Source organism: Notolepis coatsorum, assembly GCF_963971535.1.
Source record: "Notolepis coatsorum genome assembly, chromosome: 2".
Taxonomy (NCBI): Eukaryota; Metazoa; Chordata; class Actinopteri; order Aulopiformes; family Paralepididae; genus Notolepis; species Notolepis coatsorum.
The window spans coordinates 179,673,163-179,689,001 of NC_140166.1; the positions used below are offsets into that span (position 1 = coordinate 179,673,163).

A 15,839-nucleotide genomic window follows, 5' to 3' on the forward strand; every position below is an offset into this window, starting at 1 on the left:
CGCCATGAATGTATTACATGGGTAACATGGCCCATAACAGGCCCAAACAGCATTGCCAACTTCAACAGACCTGTCAAACAAGCTCCAGGTATTGACAAAACCCTACCACATGGCCCCTAATGGCCCCCACAGCCCAACATGTAGATAGATAGGCAGTGAGAGCCAGCATATCACCAGGGTTATCAAGTGGGCACATCCCTTCGTGTTTCGTCAAGTTAAGCCCACAACACCTCTGGAAGGATTGACAGTTACAGTAGTTCCAACATCCCAGAACCACCCCCTTCCATGCTATCTCTCATTCGGCATTATACCTACAGACTAGGGCTGTCTTAAATACTTCGACGCTTCGTTCGATGTGCATGGGATTCGAATGGGAAAATAAAATGTGAATATATTTTTAAAAAAATAACCTTTTTTTTTCTGCTAAATCAACTCTGCCTCTCTTTGTGAACTACAACAAGCAATGCCATGCGTTATTTAAGATGAGGTCGGACTCTGCACTGACAGATTTGTGTTCATTGGGCTGCTTTTATAAAGCCTCAAATGACGGCTTACAATATTTCATGAAAGCAAAGTGTTTCGTTTGTCTAAGATTTAAAAAGGTTTAAACTTTACAGCACTGACAATTCTCTATAGTATTTTTTATAGTGTCCCGACCAATATAAAAACATGTCTTAATAAAAAATTAAGTCGAATTCTGCCTTTGTCTCTATTAACTACATATAAATATTCATATAATTGTTTGCTTTATAGACGAAGGTTGCAACATAATTATGTAATGTAATGTTGTTGGCTGTGTAACGGAGAGCAGCCGCCCAGGCAGCGGAGCTCCCGACTCATTATTAATTTAATTAATTAATCCAATCCAATCCACTTTATTTATAGAGCACATTTAAAAACAACAAAGTTGACCAAAGTGCTGTACAAGTCCCACAACATAAAAAAAGAAAAAAAATATATAATTGTATTTAATTATTTATTTTTATATTTTTTTATCTCGAAGTTTCAAATTAAAAACGAATCTCGGCCCCCGAAGCTTCGAATGCCAAAAAAATATTCGAAGGTCAGTCGAGACAGAACTTCCTTGTGTTATCCTATCCTTATGTCGAAAAAAAGAACTATTTCTGAATTACTTTGACCCCAGCTGATATTATTTATCCTCAACCAAATGATTCTTCCGACATTTGGTTTATTTACCCCCTTTCGCAAACCCCACCGACACGAATCCCCAACTCCCCCAATAATGATGAAGTTGATTGTGCTATAAACGCTTTCCATCCTACTTCTACTGGACAAACCTTAGCTTTCCATCATCTCTGTTCAGTTTCTGCTGCCTAATCTGCACATCTAAGCATTTTCCTTTTATAAGCCTCCTCCACTGAATCCTCCAGGGTACTGCTAATTCTATAAAAAGGCTTGCAGAGCATAACACTAGGTCGTCGGGCCTCAAGTTAGTGCTAACTACCTCTCGTGGAACCACAGGTTTTCCTGCCAAATATACTTGCATCTCCCAATCATTAGCTCCCTTTAGGTGGCCTGACACAAAGCCTGCCTAAAAACCTACCTCTGCTACATTTCATTCATCATTGCTTTCGATTCCTGCCGCTAAGCTTTTGAAAACCTGGTTATGTCGCCATGTGTACTGACCTTGAGAAAGACTAGTCTTACAGCCTCACAGAATATGCCTCAAAGCTGCCGTCTCTGAACACAGTGGACACGACGGGTCCCCATCTACCAACTGTTTTAGGTTATGTGGTGATACTCCACAGGTCCCTCCAGCTAAGCTTCCTCTTCTCTACATTTTTCTACATTATCTCAGTCCTAAGCTCCCCCAACCTTGTTGCACCTCACCTACCCAATGTCTGTATGCCTAAATGCTGCCGTTGCTTCCTCTAATGCCCATCTTGGGTTCCATTTCCTCCCTCTAGCTGGATTTGGGACCAAGTTACTAACTACTGTATCTTTGCTCCCTGTTAGCAACAACTCTGTTCTCACCTTTGCACACTTAAAACTCCTCCTTAAACTATCATACAACGCCACACTACTAATACACAGAGGAACTCCTAGACATTTCCTAATATACTGCATGAATTGACCAATCTCTCAAGCCTTTCCACCTTTGATATTGATGCTTCATATACTGACAATGGCCACATCAACTTATGGAATAAACCAAACTGCAAACACTATAACGTCAACTTGCCAGGAAGCCCTGACTTCTCTATCCTTCCTATCCCCTCTACAACATATTGCCCAAGTTTCTCTATATCTGTTCACGGTCATTCAATACCACCTACCTAAGCTTTTCACTGGCATGTCCCTTACTTGGAATTTCTTCCTCATCTACAGTATGTAAAGCGTACTCTCTATTACCTTCCCTCTGGTCAATTAAATGATTCTCAACTTACTAGACTTATTATTAGACTTAGCGTCTTTGAGCATTTGGAAAAGCTCTATATAAATCCAATGTATTATTATTATTATTATTATTATTATTATTATTATTATTATTATTATTATTAATATTATTATTAATCCTCATCTTAGTCCATTTGAGATTCTCATTTAAAAGCTGAATCCATCCTGTACATGTTGTCTGAGATAAAAGATGCTTGGCTCTGTGTGTATATGATTTCTAAGCAACCAGAAAAAGTTGGCTCCATCCCTGTAGTGAGAAACATATATGTGTGTGTGTGTGTGTGTGTGTGTGTGTGTGTGTGTGTGTGTGACGTGTGTGTGTGTGTGTGTGTGTGTGTGTGTGTGTGTGTGTGTGTGTGTGTGTGTGTGTGTGTGTGTGTGTGTGTGTGTGTGTGTGTGTGACATGCCCCTGTATGCAAGGGTCAGTGCAACCTACCCCTGGTGTGCTCACATTATCTGCTACAGTAAACACACCGTCCGTCTGGGCAGCTCTCTGACCAGTTACATACAGTATGAGGCCGGGTTCCATTAGAACAGAACCTCCCAAACTCTGCTTAGAGGGAGCTTGAGCCATTCAAAGCAAGCCTCCTGCCGAGCTGGGGTGTTCACACAGCAGTCAGCTCATAGAGCTTCAATCAATAGAATGGCTATTTTTGTTTGGTTTCTTTGCTTTCGTTTCTTTGTTTGTACTCCTGCTCCCGACTACGGTCAGCGACTTCGGGTTATTGAGAAGCGCTATATAAATTAAATTAATTATTATTATTATTCCCATTCAAATCTACTAATTCTTGGATGGTTTTTTGGATGGTGCACCTTATTGTTGCATACACTGTTTGTTTGGTGATGCTTTCGTGGACATCAAAGCTGGTTCAGTGCATGAGACTCAGAGTGTTGATGTGTTAACTTACAATGAATGGAAAACGCATAATTTCGACAAATATTCCAGTTCCAGCTGTGGTGAACATTCCAACTGTCTCAACTGTCTCATGAGTCTCATGTACCAAGTGTCCACACATGCAGCGCTCATTTCCATGGCAACACGATCGACACTATGAAAGCCGCCTTTGACATACGGAAAGAAATGACCATGATACGCTGGAAAAGACCCTCTCTATCTATTCTACCTCTCTGTGAGTTCACACCAGCGAGGGCCAGACACCTCTCTTCCTCAGTCAAAGTTGTTCCCTCCTTCACCCAAGAGTGGAATGCATGATGTAGGATTAATCCCTGCCATGTACAACAGCCCCACCACAGGAGGCTACACGTGCATCCCCCATGGGCCTTACTGGAGGCAAGCTTCAATGAACCCCTGGCACCTGACGCTAGTCACGGGGCATATAAGAGGTATGGGGGAAGTGAGGAAGGGGAAAATGTAGCTCAACTAGGTTTGTGTAATCGGTCAAAGTAACACCTCTCTGTCTGCAAAAGAAGAAACCTCTGAACTTTGCCCGTTGCACATTATGTTAATTATCATAACAGGCCTTGGACACTGCAGTGAGTTGAACCACAAAAAGCCTTTTGTAGAAGAAATGATGAGTACAAATTTTATAAATGTCAGTATATGAAGGTATACCGTCCATGGATTGATGCAAAGGTATGGATTTGTATCTGTCGTCCATGATATATGCATATTGTACACAAGATACTGTGTACACTGTACTTTAAGCCTAGTTAAGCCAGACCTGGCCACATCACTTGGGGAGTCAGCCAGTCAGCCAGTCAGTCAGTCAGTCAGTCAGTCAGTCAGTAAGCAACATTGCCTCATATAAGGCCGCACCCTCTGGGTCCGGCCAACCGACCAACTTTTTTTTTTTATTAGAAATGTTTTATGAAATAGCACCATGACGACAATTGTATTACATGATAACATAAAAATGTCATATCACAATGGCATTTGTATTTTGTACTGGAAAAGTTAAATACTGTCAAAACTAAGACAAATATAATGATGTGATATGTTGGCCTCATCACTCAGCCCTAGTTCTATTTCATTCTGGCCTCCGCTCAGCGTCAGTCTGCACTAACCTCACTTCGTGCCTAGCACTGAATAAAAAACTCCACAATGTACCTTTACATACCAACATCCGTCTGGCCACACCCCTATCCACTTACCTTCATAAGCAGGTGTGTGGTCACCTACTCGCCTCCTTCTTCACTTTCACCACAAGGAAGTGCCTTCGGTAGATACCCACACTTGACGAGGTTGTTTAGTTGAAGAAAGTTGATACGTGTTTAAATTTTTTCTTGCTTTTTTCTTCTCTCATATATTTAAAAAGAAAAAAGCTAAGTCATAATGATTACCTCGGAGGGTCGCGCTCGCAACGTCACCCTTCACCAGTGGTTCTCCATTGCCGCCTCTGTCATACGTCTTGGAGCGGGGTTGAGGCCTCTCTCGTGGTCGGCAGCCACGCCCGGTAGGCGTCCGATGGAGTTTGCCTCTCCAAGGAGCTGGTGCACCAACGCCGTCTCCTGTGCGATGGCCTGGTTCCGGCTCTGGTTCCTCTGCTTCCGGGGATTTGAGACGCAAACTTTTTGCGTCAGCTCGCTCCTGTCGCAAGATGGTGGCTTGCAGACACGAACGGCCTGGTTTTGGTGAGTTGCTGGAGCCGGATGAGGATGCGTCTGATTCTCCATGGCCGATGGAAACAGAGGACTACATGGTAGAAGCGGACAGGTTCTTGTTCGAAGCCCCGGTGGAGACATGTCCCCCGCCCGTCCAGGTAACACTGGAGGGGGGTGAGATGTCTCCTTGGGATTCCTCGTACGCAGATGTTGGGTTAGAACCTCCGACTCGGCGGCGGGATGCCCTGCTATCAGCCACATCAGAATGTGGCTCCTTAACCAGTAGTCTGCTGCATGTGAGGGACGCGAGCTCGGGGGGGGAAAGTATGCAGGGGGAACTGCGTGCTTTGTTCCCCGAGCTCATGGCGGCGGCAGTCGCAAACGGCGTGCCGCTGCCACAGCCACTGCCTGTTCCTATTCCTGACGATCTCATAGGTCATCTATGCAGGGTTTGTACAACTTTTCCAAGGCAAAATGCAAGCACTTTTCAAGCATTTTCAATGTGCATTTTCAAGATTTTCCAGCATCTTATGCGGCTGTGGTAAATTAAATATTTACTCAAAATGATTATTTCACTTATTCCATCACATTAAATCAGATGTTATTGTGCTAAACAACCAAAATTATGTAGACTTGGCATCATATATAACCTGGCTGAGCCGATGTGTTATGCAGTAACGTACTGTATATCTGTATGTATGTCATAAATGTCATGATGAATTGAACATGGGGGACCCTGATGTAAACAAGACGAAAGTATTGCTCTGGTCTGCATCCCCTTAACAATTGTGTGTATTGAGCCGTACTGTATTGTACCCATTCTGCAATCTGTTAATAAAGTTTTCAGGGAAGAGAAATGAGGAGCTATCCCAAATGTGGTGAGGTATGCCACTTTATTCTCCCCACAAGTAAATTGCTTTGCTATCTCACTGTCAGGAAACATTGTTTGAAACATGGCCCCCATGTCATTACATGAATGGTAGGAATAGTGGCTGGTTACAGCTTTTGTTGCCCAGCATATTTCAGCTTGAAGTGTTGGATTAGAGGTAACAAATGATTTAATGGTGCCTGTGGTGTTGCTGGTTGACTGGTTCTTGGATGAGCCTGGGGATGGTAGAGGGGCAACTCCACTGCAAGCTACTCCACTGGCTGCTCTGGCTCTCACTACACTGCTGGTTGTTGATGTGGATGTAGCTGTGCTGCTTGATGCATTGCTTGTCTGCTGGAAATAATCCACTAATGCAGGACCTGGATTTAGACGTGCTTTCATCAGAATTTGATGCTTCTTCCCTAAATAAAAAGGAGCAGCATGTTATAAATAAAAAGTGTTTTATTAATTTAATCTCACTGGTTGCACTTAACTTTAAGAGTGTTTATTGTTTAATGTTGACATCTAATCTAAATGGATCATTATGATATTATAAATGTATATTTCATTTTCATTTATAGGCTACTGCCTATGAATTTTAGAGCCTAATGATGGCCTGGAATGAACTAACTACCTTAACATTATTATCCATGTAATTAACTGTAAAGTTCACGTAAGCTGTTAGATTGCATATTCCATAAATAAACATGCTAAAATTGGCCTGGCTCGTCACGTTTGATTGAAAACGTTATTAACAGATTGCAGAATGGGTACAATACACTATGGCTAAATACACACAATTGTTAAGGGGATGCAGACCAGAGAAATACTTTCGTCTTGTTTACATCAGGGTCCCCCATTTTCAATTCATCATAACATTTATGACATACACGACATACAGGTAGACAGTACGTTACTGCGTTCCAGACTACAACTGCTCCACACCAGTTCCACACCAGTCTCCGTAAATGTTCCGTTATAAAAATAAAATACCATTTCAATACACACGTTTTCGTGTTTTGAAATACATGAAAGGAAATTAGCTAACGTTGATTCACCTAACGTTAAGCTATGCTACATGCTACAACACTGCGGTGAAAAACAGAGTCCGGTAAACACGAGTTTGTAATTCCAATAGTGTATTCTGCCTGTTACTTGACTATTTCGATTATTGAAGTGGTATTTTTATAACAAACATTTACGGAGACAGGTGTGGAGCACATGTAGTCTCGAACTTAGTTACCTGGCGAGCCAGGCCGAGACACGTTAATATGCATATTTTGCACACTCGGCTACTCCAGGATGTTCTCATCTGAATTATATTTGATATCTCCGAGCCAGAGCTCATTAAAACGGCAGCCTCCCGGCATTTTGGCCACACACACGCGCGCGCTGTTCTCAGATGGCACTGTTCTCAGATGGCACAGGTAAAAACACTACGGGTAGAGCCGAGCCACATTTCATTTTGCGTGAAAGGCGAACGCAAAATAGGCTTGCGAGTCGCTCCGACTTATTTTATTTCTTTGTCTAAAAACCAAACTATTCAGTCAGATAGCGATTTATTATTAAAGTATAAAGTGCAATTACAATTTCAATAACTTTCCAGCACTTTATACACAATTCAAGCACATTTAAAACCTTGAAAACAGCACATTGAAATACAAGCATTTTCAAGGATTTCCAGCACCCGTACGAACCCTGTCTATGGCAACGTCGCCCGGTGAGAGGGGTGGACGTTGTCTGTCCATTTTCCCCCTCAATGGAGGCCGACGTCCGTCAGGGACAGGTGGTCTCCCACATCATGGGCCTTACCCCCGCCTACGTGCAAGTCACGAGGGTGGTGGGTTTGGTAGAAGGCATGAAGGAGGGCATGCCTCGGCTTGATAGGCGCTTGATGGCGGCGCTCCTTTGTCCTGAGGTGGTGTGGGAGCCGTTACGGAAGCCGGTTCCCCAAGGGAAATCGGCGAGGCGGTTGGCTTTTTGGAGTGACCAGTCATTTATCTCCGCGACGCAATCTCTGGCTGCCACTTCTAACATCGCGCAGCTGGCGAGATTCATGTCCGGGATGGAGCTGACTGATTTACAACATGATCAGCTCGCCCAGGCGGCAGGAGCCATCCTGCATCTGATTCAGCCGCAGGCTATAGCTGCTGGGAAAGTGCGTGCCCTGGCCACTCTAATCCAGCGCCACCTTTGGCTGGAGCAGGCGCGTGTGCCGGAGAAGAAGAGGACTCCACTTCTGACGGCACCCCTCTCCGATGCTGGACTATTCGGGTCGGCACTGCAGCTGATGACCTCAACCTGCAGGGAGATGCAGGAGGAGCGCTCCGTGCTCCAGCCTCATTTCCCCCCGCCCGATGTCGCCGGTGGAGTCAGACGGCAGGCGCGTCGTTGAGGTTCCGCCGCCGTAGCCGCCGCTGCTACCACCGCCACTGCTGGCCCTTCGGCGAAGAAGGCCAGGAGGAGAGAGGGCGCCTCCGCCACTGCAGCCGGCCCATCTACGCCCGGAGGTGACGGTAGGGATCGTCATTACCAGCCGCCGATCGTTTACCGTCCCTCCGGGGCTCCACGGGGTGGCAAGTCCCGAGCGGCTCGTGGCAGGCGTCGCTAAAAAAGAATGACTTTTTCCCTCTATGGTCCCCCCCTGTTCCCTTCCCGGCCCACATATAATTTTGTTGAAAGAAATAAAGAGTCCCTCCTAAAAAGAGGGACTGTATTTTTTGTTACAAACTGTGTGTTTATTCACCAAACATATGATGGGGATGCGACGTGTGAATCTTTCGCTAGTATGGGTTTGATAGGAGGGCTAGACGTTACATTCATGTTAGAGCTTAAGCAAGGCCTGCAGCCTACACTCGGTTGAAATAGGTTTTTTCTGCCTCGACCTGAATCTTCACATAAAGGTAGAGGTTAGTTGTGTGCTCTGTTGCTTAAACAGTGATATTGAGCCGCAACACTATTGTGTTGGTCTGCAGTAATGCTCGTATGAAAAAGTACCGCGGCTCAGCCGCTCTCTCTCTCTATCAGATTTTCTGTCTTACAACATGGATACAGGGTTCACACATACACAACTTGGCCTTGTTATAAACCCTGTTCACAGATGTGTCTGTGGCTAGTGTGCATTGAATTAGCTTGCGGTGTTCATTGGCATTTTGCCAATAAGGTATCGTATGGCTGTTTGTTGTTGTCGTATTGCAAGGGTTGGGCTTGCGAGGGGGTACCGGATAAACCTCTCCTTCCCTCTTCTGATTGGTCAGGGGGTTTATTGGACTCTCTTTTCATTTGGTCAGGGCCAAGCTGTTAGGCAGCTTGGCACGGGGGGGGGGGGAGGGAAGGGTTTCCCAGACTCCGCACCTATCACAGGCGGTTGAGTCTTGGGTTTCCCCCGTCATAGCAAACGTCACTAAGCACGTTTCTATTGGACGACGGCTTCCGTGAGTTTTAGACCTGTATGTAGGGTCTGTTGTTGTCAAGTTGTCGGGGCAGAGCGTAAGAACTTACTGTTCTACTACGCTCGATATACATGTAACTTGAGTCTGTTGGTCACATGACTCAATGTTACCGTGACTTTTCAATCTATGGCTCACGTGGGAAGTCTCTCTGAGGAGTCCCGTCTCCCTTCTGTGGTGAGGGTGGCGGGATGTAAGAATGTAAACAATTTTTACCCTCGGCCGCGTCACGTGGGATTCATGTCAGTCGGTGTTTTTCTTTTTTAATAAATAAAAAGAGTGGAGAATATGAAGCATGACAACCTTCTTGTCGTTCTCCCAGGCGACTTGAAGGACCAATGTCTGGTGTCTGGTTAGACTATCCATTGATGTGTTTGGGTCTCGACGCGTACATAGTGCTGGCTCGGGGTGTTTCTGTTAAGAATCATGCAGGAGGCTAGTACGCCTTGGTTGCTTGTTATTAAAACAGCGTTTTTATAGGGCAACTGGAATGGGGGATTTTTTCCTCTTCCGAGAGCCTGTTACTGGGTCTCGACGGATTCTCGTTCATATCTGGGGGATGTTAACGGAATAGATCAGGACATAGGTAGAGGCAGGGAACAAACTTAACTTTTTGACTTACCAGCCATTTGGCTGGTAGATTTTAAAAACTACTAGCCATCCAGATTTTTTACCAGCCAAAAATTATAAATAGCTTTTTAGTATATCGCCATGTGTTATTATTACTATATAATACTCTTGTATGCTATTTTCAATTAATATCATAAACAACATAATTTAATTGAGAAATGTTTTTGTCTTGGTGATCATGCATTCCACTGGGTAGGCTTTACAACCATAAATAATTAGCTGAAAGTGAAAGCCGACACACCTATATGAACATGCTGGACTAACGTTATAAAAAAAACACAATAAACTTACTCGCACATCCAGGCGAAGTCCCTGTATGGTCTTGATTTTTTCGCTATAGCGTGGGCTTTACGGAATAGTATCCGCATTTTAGCCAGAGTCGACTCTGACAGCTTGGTCAACAGTCGTACAGTCGGAGCAGCCAGGAGCGGAGTAGACTGTGCTTTGTATCTAACAGAGCAGTCCCTGTGACAGCGTGACGTCTCGTGGCTTTTGATGGCTTCCAGTTTCATCACCGACGTCCCGATGACAAATGAAATTCGTTTTCTTTTATCCGTTGCTTTGGCACGACATGGTATACAAAACATTACCCCCCCCCCTCAAATTGAAGCCAAGCTGGTGGTAGCAACGGACTCGTCAACGTTAATGTTGTCGCCTGTTTTTCTTAATTTTGAGGGGGGACCCGGGGGAGCTACTCCGGGAATATGCCTCCACATATTTGGTCAAATCAAATGCAAAATTAAATATCAGAGCACAATCAAAACCGCGATTGCAGGTTTTTTTTGTAGGCTAAAGAACGGATGAAGACAGATCTCATGTGCGTCTCATGTTACAAACTTGATCTCGTGAGCAGAGCGCATCTCACACACACACACACAGTTTCACTTTCGTTTCAACTCACCACACCCGCATCCAATAGGGTCCAGCTGCAGCCCCGGAGATTGTTCCAGATTGGGCAACTTCCACCCGCTCCCACGACATTTCTCTCGCTCAGCTGGAGGCTACTCCCTGCATCATATTAATGCCGACTCATGCAGTGGATTTTGTTGGCCGCCAGATGGCGCCCAGGCCTTAATTTGTGACGGCCAAACATTAAATCTACAAGCCTGTGGCGCTGGGCGTGTAACTATTTTGTACCCTGGGTAGAGGGATCTCACGCCCTTGGGGTGGGCCACTGAGCACGGTACAAATGGGACCGTCTGGGTGGCGCCCTCTTTTCATGTTTTAGATCGACACGCATACCTACCCCCTCTCCTGGAGTGGGCATGTCAGCGTGGTTAGGGCATGGGACTGGTTCTGGTCACGCTGGTCCAGGTCAGTTAACCCGTTGCCCGCCGGGGACGCAGATCTGCTGTTCTGGTACCCTGAGGGACTTGTGCTTTTTTCGGGGGGAAAAATGCCGGGTTGGCCCGGGTGTCACAGGGTTAGGCGTTATGGAGACCCTTTGTTGGGTACATGTTGTACCTGACACTATCATCAAGGGGCTGGTTCTCCTTTTTCTTTCGCTCCACTCTCACGCATGGCGAAAAGGGGGTTGTTGGGGTGGTCTTCTGGACCTCCTCTGGTAACCCTGTGTGCTTCCCGAGCCGCCGGGCCCGGTCCGAAGTAAAGTTTCGTTGAAACCGTAGGCCTGGGATAACCCTTTTTGGAAACTGAAACACTTGTGTAGCTGGTGTATACCCGCAGGTGTGTTTTGGAGTTTTTTCTTGAGGGGTTATAGGAACAACCACCGTATGTGGTACCAAGAGGGTGGTTGATTCCCTGGTATGTTGGAGCAGAGTCAACTCCCGGGTTACCCGGTTGAGTGTGCCCCTGCACGTTCATGACGTCTGCCAATCGTTTCAGCCTTCTCTGCCTCGACCCCTCTGGGTGGGTTTTTTTTTTATGGAGGCTTTGTCATGGTGCGCAACAATGCCAGGATACGCCCCTTCCGCCGGGGTGCTGTTTTCAGTTGACCCCTTTGGCGCCTGTCTCGTCCGCAGTGCTCCAGGCTCGGGTCTACAGCCTGCTGCCTGGTTTCCCCGGTGCGCTGCCTGCTTCCGTTATGGTTAACCTTTTGAGTGCTTCAAAGTTACGGCCATGCTGACTGCCTGTGTTGCAGGGTCAGTGTGCCAGGCGGCGTACTAATGGGGGGAAGGGCCCGCTCTTGGAGGGGCCCTGTCCGAATACGCTGGCGATGTGGGGGGCGGTGTCACTAAGTGACCGCCTGGTGAGGTCTTGATGCCTGGCATCATTGACCTCTCCAGGCCCCCTTTTTTCCAGGGGGTCTAGTCCATTCAGGGGGTATGGGTCTTCCTTCGCGCTCCGCTGCTACGGCCTTGCCACAAGGTTGAGTTTGCTCTTGACAGGGGGCAGTAACGAGGGTTGTTCCTTCCGTTCGTTCCCTGGTGGCATGCGGGTTGCACGTGTGCGTAGTCGTGGGGTCTAGCCAGAGTCTGCTCACCCTGTGCGTTGAGTTGCTCGAGTTCCTCTTCGCACGGTCGGATCCGTCTCCCTCCCGTCCTCCAATAGGGAGGGTATCCCTCCATTAGGGAGGGTCAGGGGGCTCGGTCCTCTCCGGTCTGATAGTTGTGGGGGGCCTCAGTGGGGTACATTTGTCGAGCTTCTGGCTTCCGCTCAGCTCCTCTTGTGCAGACTGACGCTGAGCGGAGGCCAGAATGAAATAGAACGTAAGGTTATGTATATAACCAAGTTCTATGAATACTGGTGACGCTCAGCGTCAGGACGCCACTGCGGCCCTTGATCTCGCCTTGTGGTGAACGTTTGGGAAGGAGGCGAGTAGGTGACCACACACCTGCTTATGAAGGTAAGCGGATAGGAGTGTGGCCAGACGGATGTTGGTATGTAAAGGTACATTGTGGAGTTTTTTATTCAGTGCTAGGCACGAAGTGAGGTTAGTGCAGACTGACGCTGAGCGTCACCAGTATTCATAGAACTTGGTTATATACATAACCTTACGTTGTATGTGTCAGTTGGATATTGCCATTTTAAGGGTAAACTGAAGTTTTTTGTTTACAGAAAATGAAGAGTGAAGGGTTAACCCCCCCCCCCCCCCCCCCCATAATGTGTCAAGAGCTCAGCATAGAAAAAATAAACATAGATTTCAAAGTGAAAATGTATCCCAATAAGCCCTTGTATGCTAAGTATTATGCTTGTGTAACCGATAAGTCAGTGGTTACCAGCAGGCACTTGGTTCTCTGATCAGCCTTCAACTGGGACCTGGTCACCAGCACAACGTGACCACAGAAGGTATGGTAATACCACAATCTTATCTAGGGATGCACCGAATGGGAAATTCTTGGCCGAAACCGATACCGAAAATAGAAAACAGTTGGCCGAAAACCGAATGCCGAAAGGCCGAAAATGATTCATAGAATAGAATTTTTTTTACCAATGTTGTGGAACATTATGATTATGGAAAAATATATGATTATGGCAAAACTTAACTTAAATAATAAATAATCACTATTATGGGTCCATAAAACATTTATTCAGCACTTCTGAATGCAAACAGCACATTAATTCCATCTTTTCTCTGGCTGCCGCGGCGGACATCTGTGCTCTACTGAGCGCACCTTTCTAGTCCCCAGTTGAATGTGCTCTCTTGACTCGGCACAGTAGACGCGCGACGTGTATGCTCGAGAAAGATTATATTATCAACGACAGACAGCGTCAATGTGAGAAACACTACCCCCCCCCCCCCCCCCCCTCTCGCTCTGAATAATATGCATATTAGATCACTCAGTGATTAACCGCAACGGGCATATAGTAAATAAGGATGTTAAAGACGCATTTATTGGACGCGTTGCACGCAGAGTTTACATAGAAACAGCGCGACTCCCGACAGCGCGACATCATCACAACAACACGCGTTAGGTTACAGGTTGTTTCTGTTTCGGTATTATATTTTCGGTGAAAAAACTCTTTCGGCCGAAAGCCGAAAGGCAATTTTTTGCCTTTTTCGGCCGAAAACTTTCGGTAGCCGAAATTTCGGTGCATCCCTAATCTTATCTGATCTGGCACCGGGAAATAATCTACTTCAGGTAGCAACGTGGGTAGTATTTCAACTTCGGACTGAGTTTATGCCAAGCGGCTACTACTACTACTACATGACTGTGTGTAGACTGTGGAACAACACCCCCCTTTTTGTCAGATCTGCCTCCTCTGTTGATTCCTTTAAGGCTGAGGTTACACCTTCGTTTCGTTTTTCAGATGAGTTTCGCTTTTCCAGGTCGCAACGTAGCGGTAGCCGAGTGAGACATACGTTTTGCAACCTGAGCACAGTGATGTAGTACACTGCCAAAGCAGTAGGTGGCAGTAGGTGGCGAACATGAAGGCAATGTTCAACCAATCAGAACTTGAATGTGCCAATACACTTCCTGTAAAGAAAATGTCAACAAGGCGCCGCCATCTTTAAATGCCTATTTACCCAATGCAGCACTTATTTTTCAGCAAAGTGTAATAAAAGTGCAATAAACAAAACGGATACATTCACTGTGTGTTCTGCCTCTCATTTGTTGATGAAACAAAACTAACATCAACACAAGTGACCACCAAGAGCGGATAGTTTAGTCTCAAAAAGGATCGGCGATGTTGTTAGCTACATTGTTAGCTACATGCTAACGTGAATGGAATATGCCAGTATAACAGTATAGCATTGTGGCTAGAAGCTAACGCTAGCTCACGTTAACCAGCCAGCACCAAACTGATGATATCTGGAGCTATCAGTAGCTAGATAACATTAGAGACAACGCTGTGTGTATTAAACAAAGGTGAATAGATGACTGGGCCATTTTGTTTAATGCTTGTTAAGATTGAAAGAGGAGCTTGAGCTAACAGGGTCTGATAGCTAACGCTAGCTCACGTTAGCCAGCTACAGTGCTCATGCAATCGGTAATGCTAGCAGAATGAATGGATGTAAACTTTATTTAACATATTGCATAATGGGTACAATACAATACGGCTCAATACAAACAATTGTTAAGGGAATGCAGACTGTTGTAGCTTGGACTGGGGTCCTTATAACAATAACTTGACAACACATGGTAGCTGCAGCTATAGCTCTGTTGTCACCGGAAGGGCACGCAGATGGTATCTACTGCGCATGGGCGTTGAGCAACAACGGCTCCGCGCAGATTACACGACATGTTGTCGGCGAGTTTTTGCCGCTATTCCAAAACGGAAACACAATTTAGCGTTTTCAGTAGGGCCACAATGTTTCCTGCCAAAACGGCATTTCTATCTAATAGGGACAGCAAACGTATTCAAAACGACCACAAAAACGACCACAAAAACACTAGTCTAACCATGGCCTAAGTCCAGGCTCAAAACACACTTATATTCGCTAGCCTTCGGTTCCCTCTGATATGGTGTTTTGTGCCTATGATCTGTTTCTGATTTGTTGGTTTGTGCCTATGCACTATTGTGTGTATTGATGCCTATGTGAGCTCTATCTATTCCTATTTTTTTTTGGTCAACGTGGGTTTGTTTTTAAACCTGCTTTATAAATAAATGTTACTTGACTTGGTTTCAACCTCATTACACATCGGCAAGCTTTCTGAATAACAATCCATTCCGAAGTTACAATCACTAAATGTGTGTGTGTGGTCAACGACAATAATACACAATCAACTATAGCTATGAATGTGCAGCTTCCCTCCCATGTTGTTGTGCACTCACTGGGGCTGAGCGAGGCAGCCTGGGGCCAGAGTGGTCGGGGAGGCCAGGGTGGTGCGCTGCAGACTGGTGAGTTCCAGCATGTCCACCTGCACATCGGTCACATGACCCGGCAGAGGGCGGAGCACTGTCAGAATCTTCTCGGCTAGGTTGTCGCCATGGTGGCCGACAGCTCCTGTGTGGACCAAGAAACAGGAGTGAGAAGAAGGTTCTACTCGAGTCAATGTGCAATAACA

The 15,839-nt window shown here is 45.8% G+C and overlaps 1 protein-coding gene across 1 annotated transcript in view; it reads right to left on the reverse strand.

The window, feature by feature from the left end:
* The window catches only part of scfd2 (sec1 family domain containing 2), a 325,751-nt gene that overhangs the window by 308,330 nt on the left and 1,582 nt on the right, over positions 1-15,839 (reverse strand). Inside the window, exon 2 of the mRNA XM_084307430.1 lies at positions 15,607-15,778. Coding sequence (XP_084163556.1) covers positions 15,607-15,778 — 172 coding nt within the window. The remainder of the gene's footprint in view (positions 1-15,606; positions 15,779-15,839) is intronic.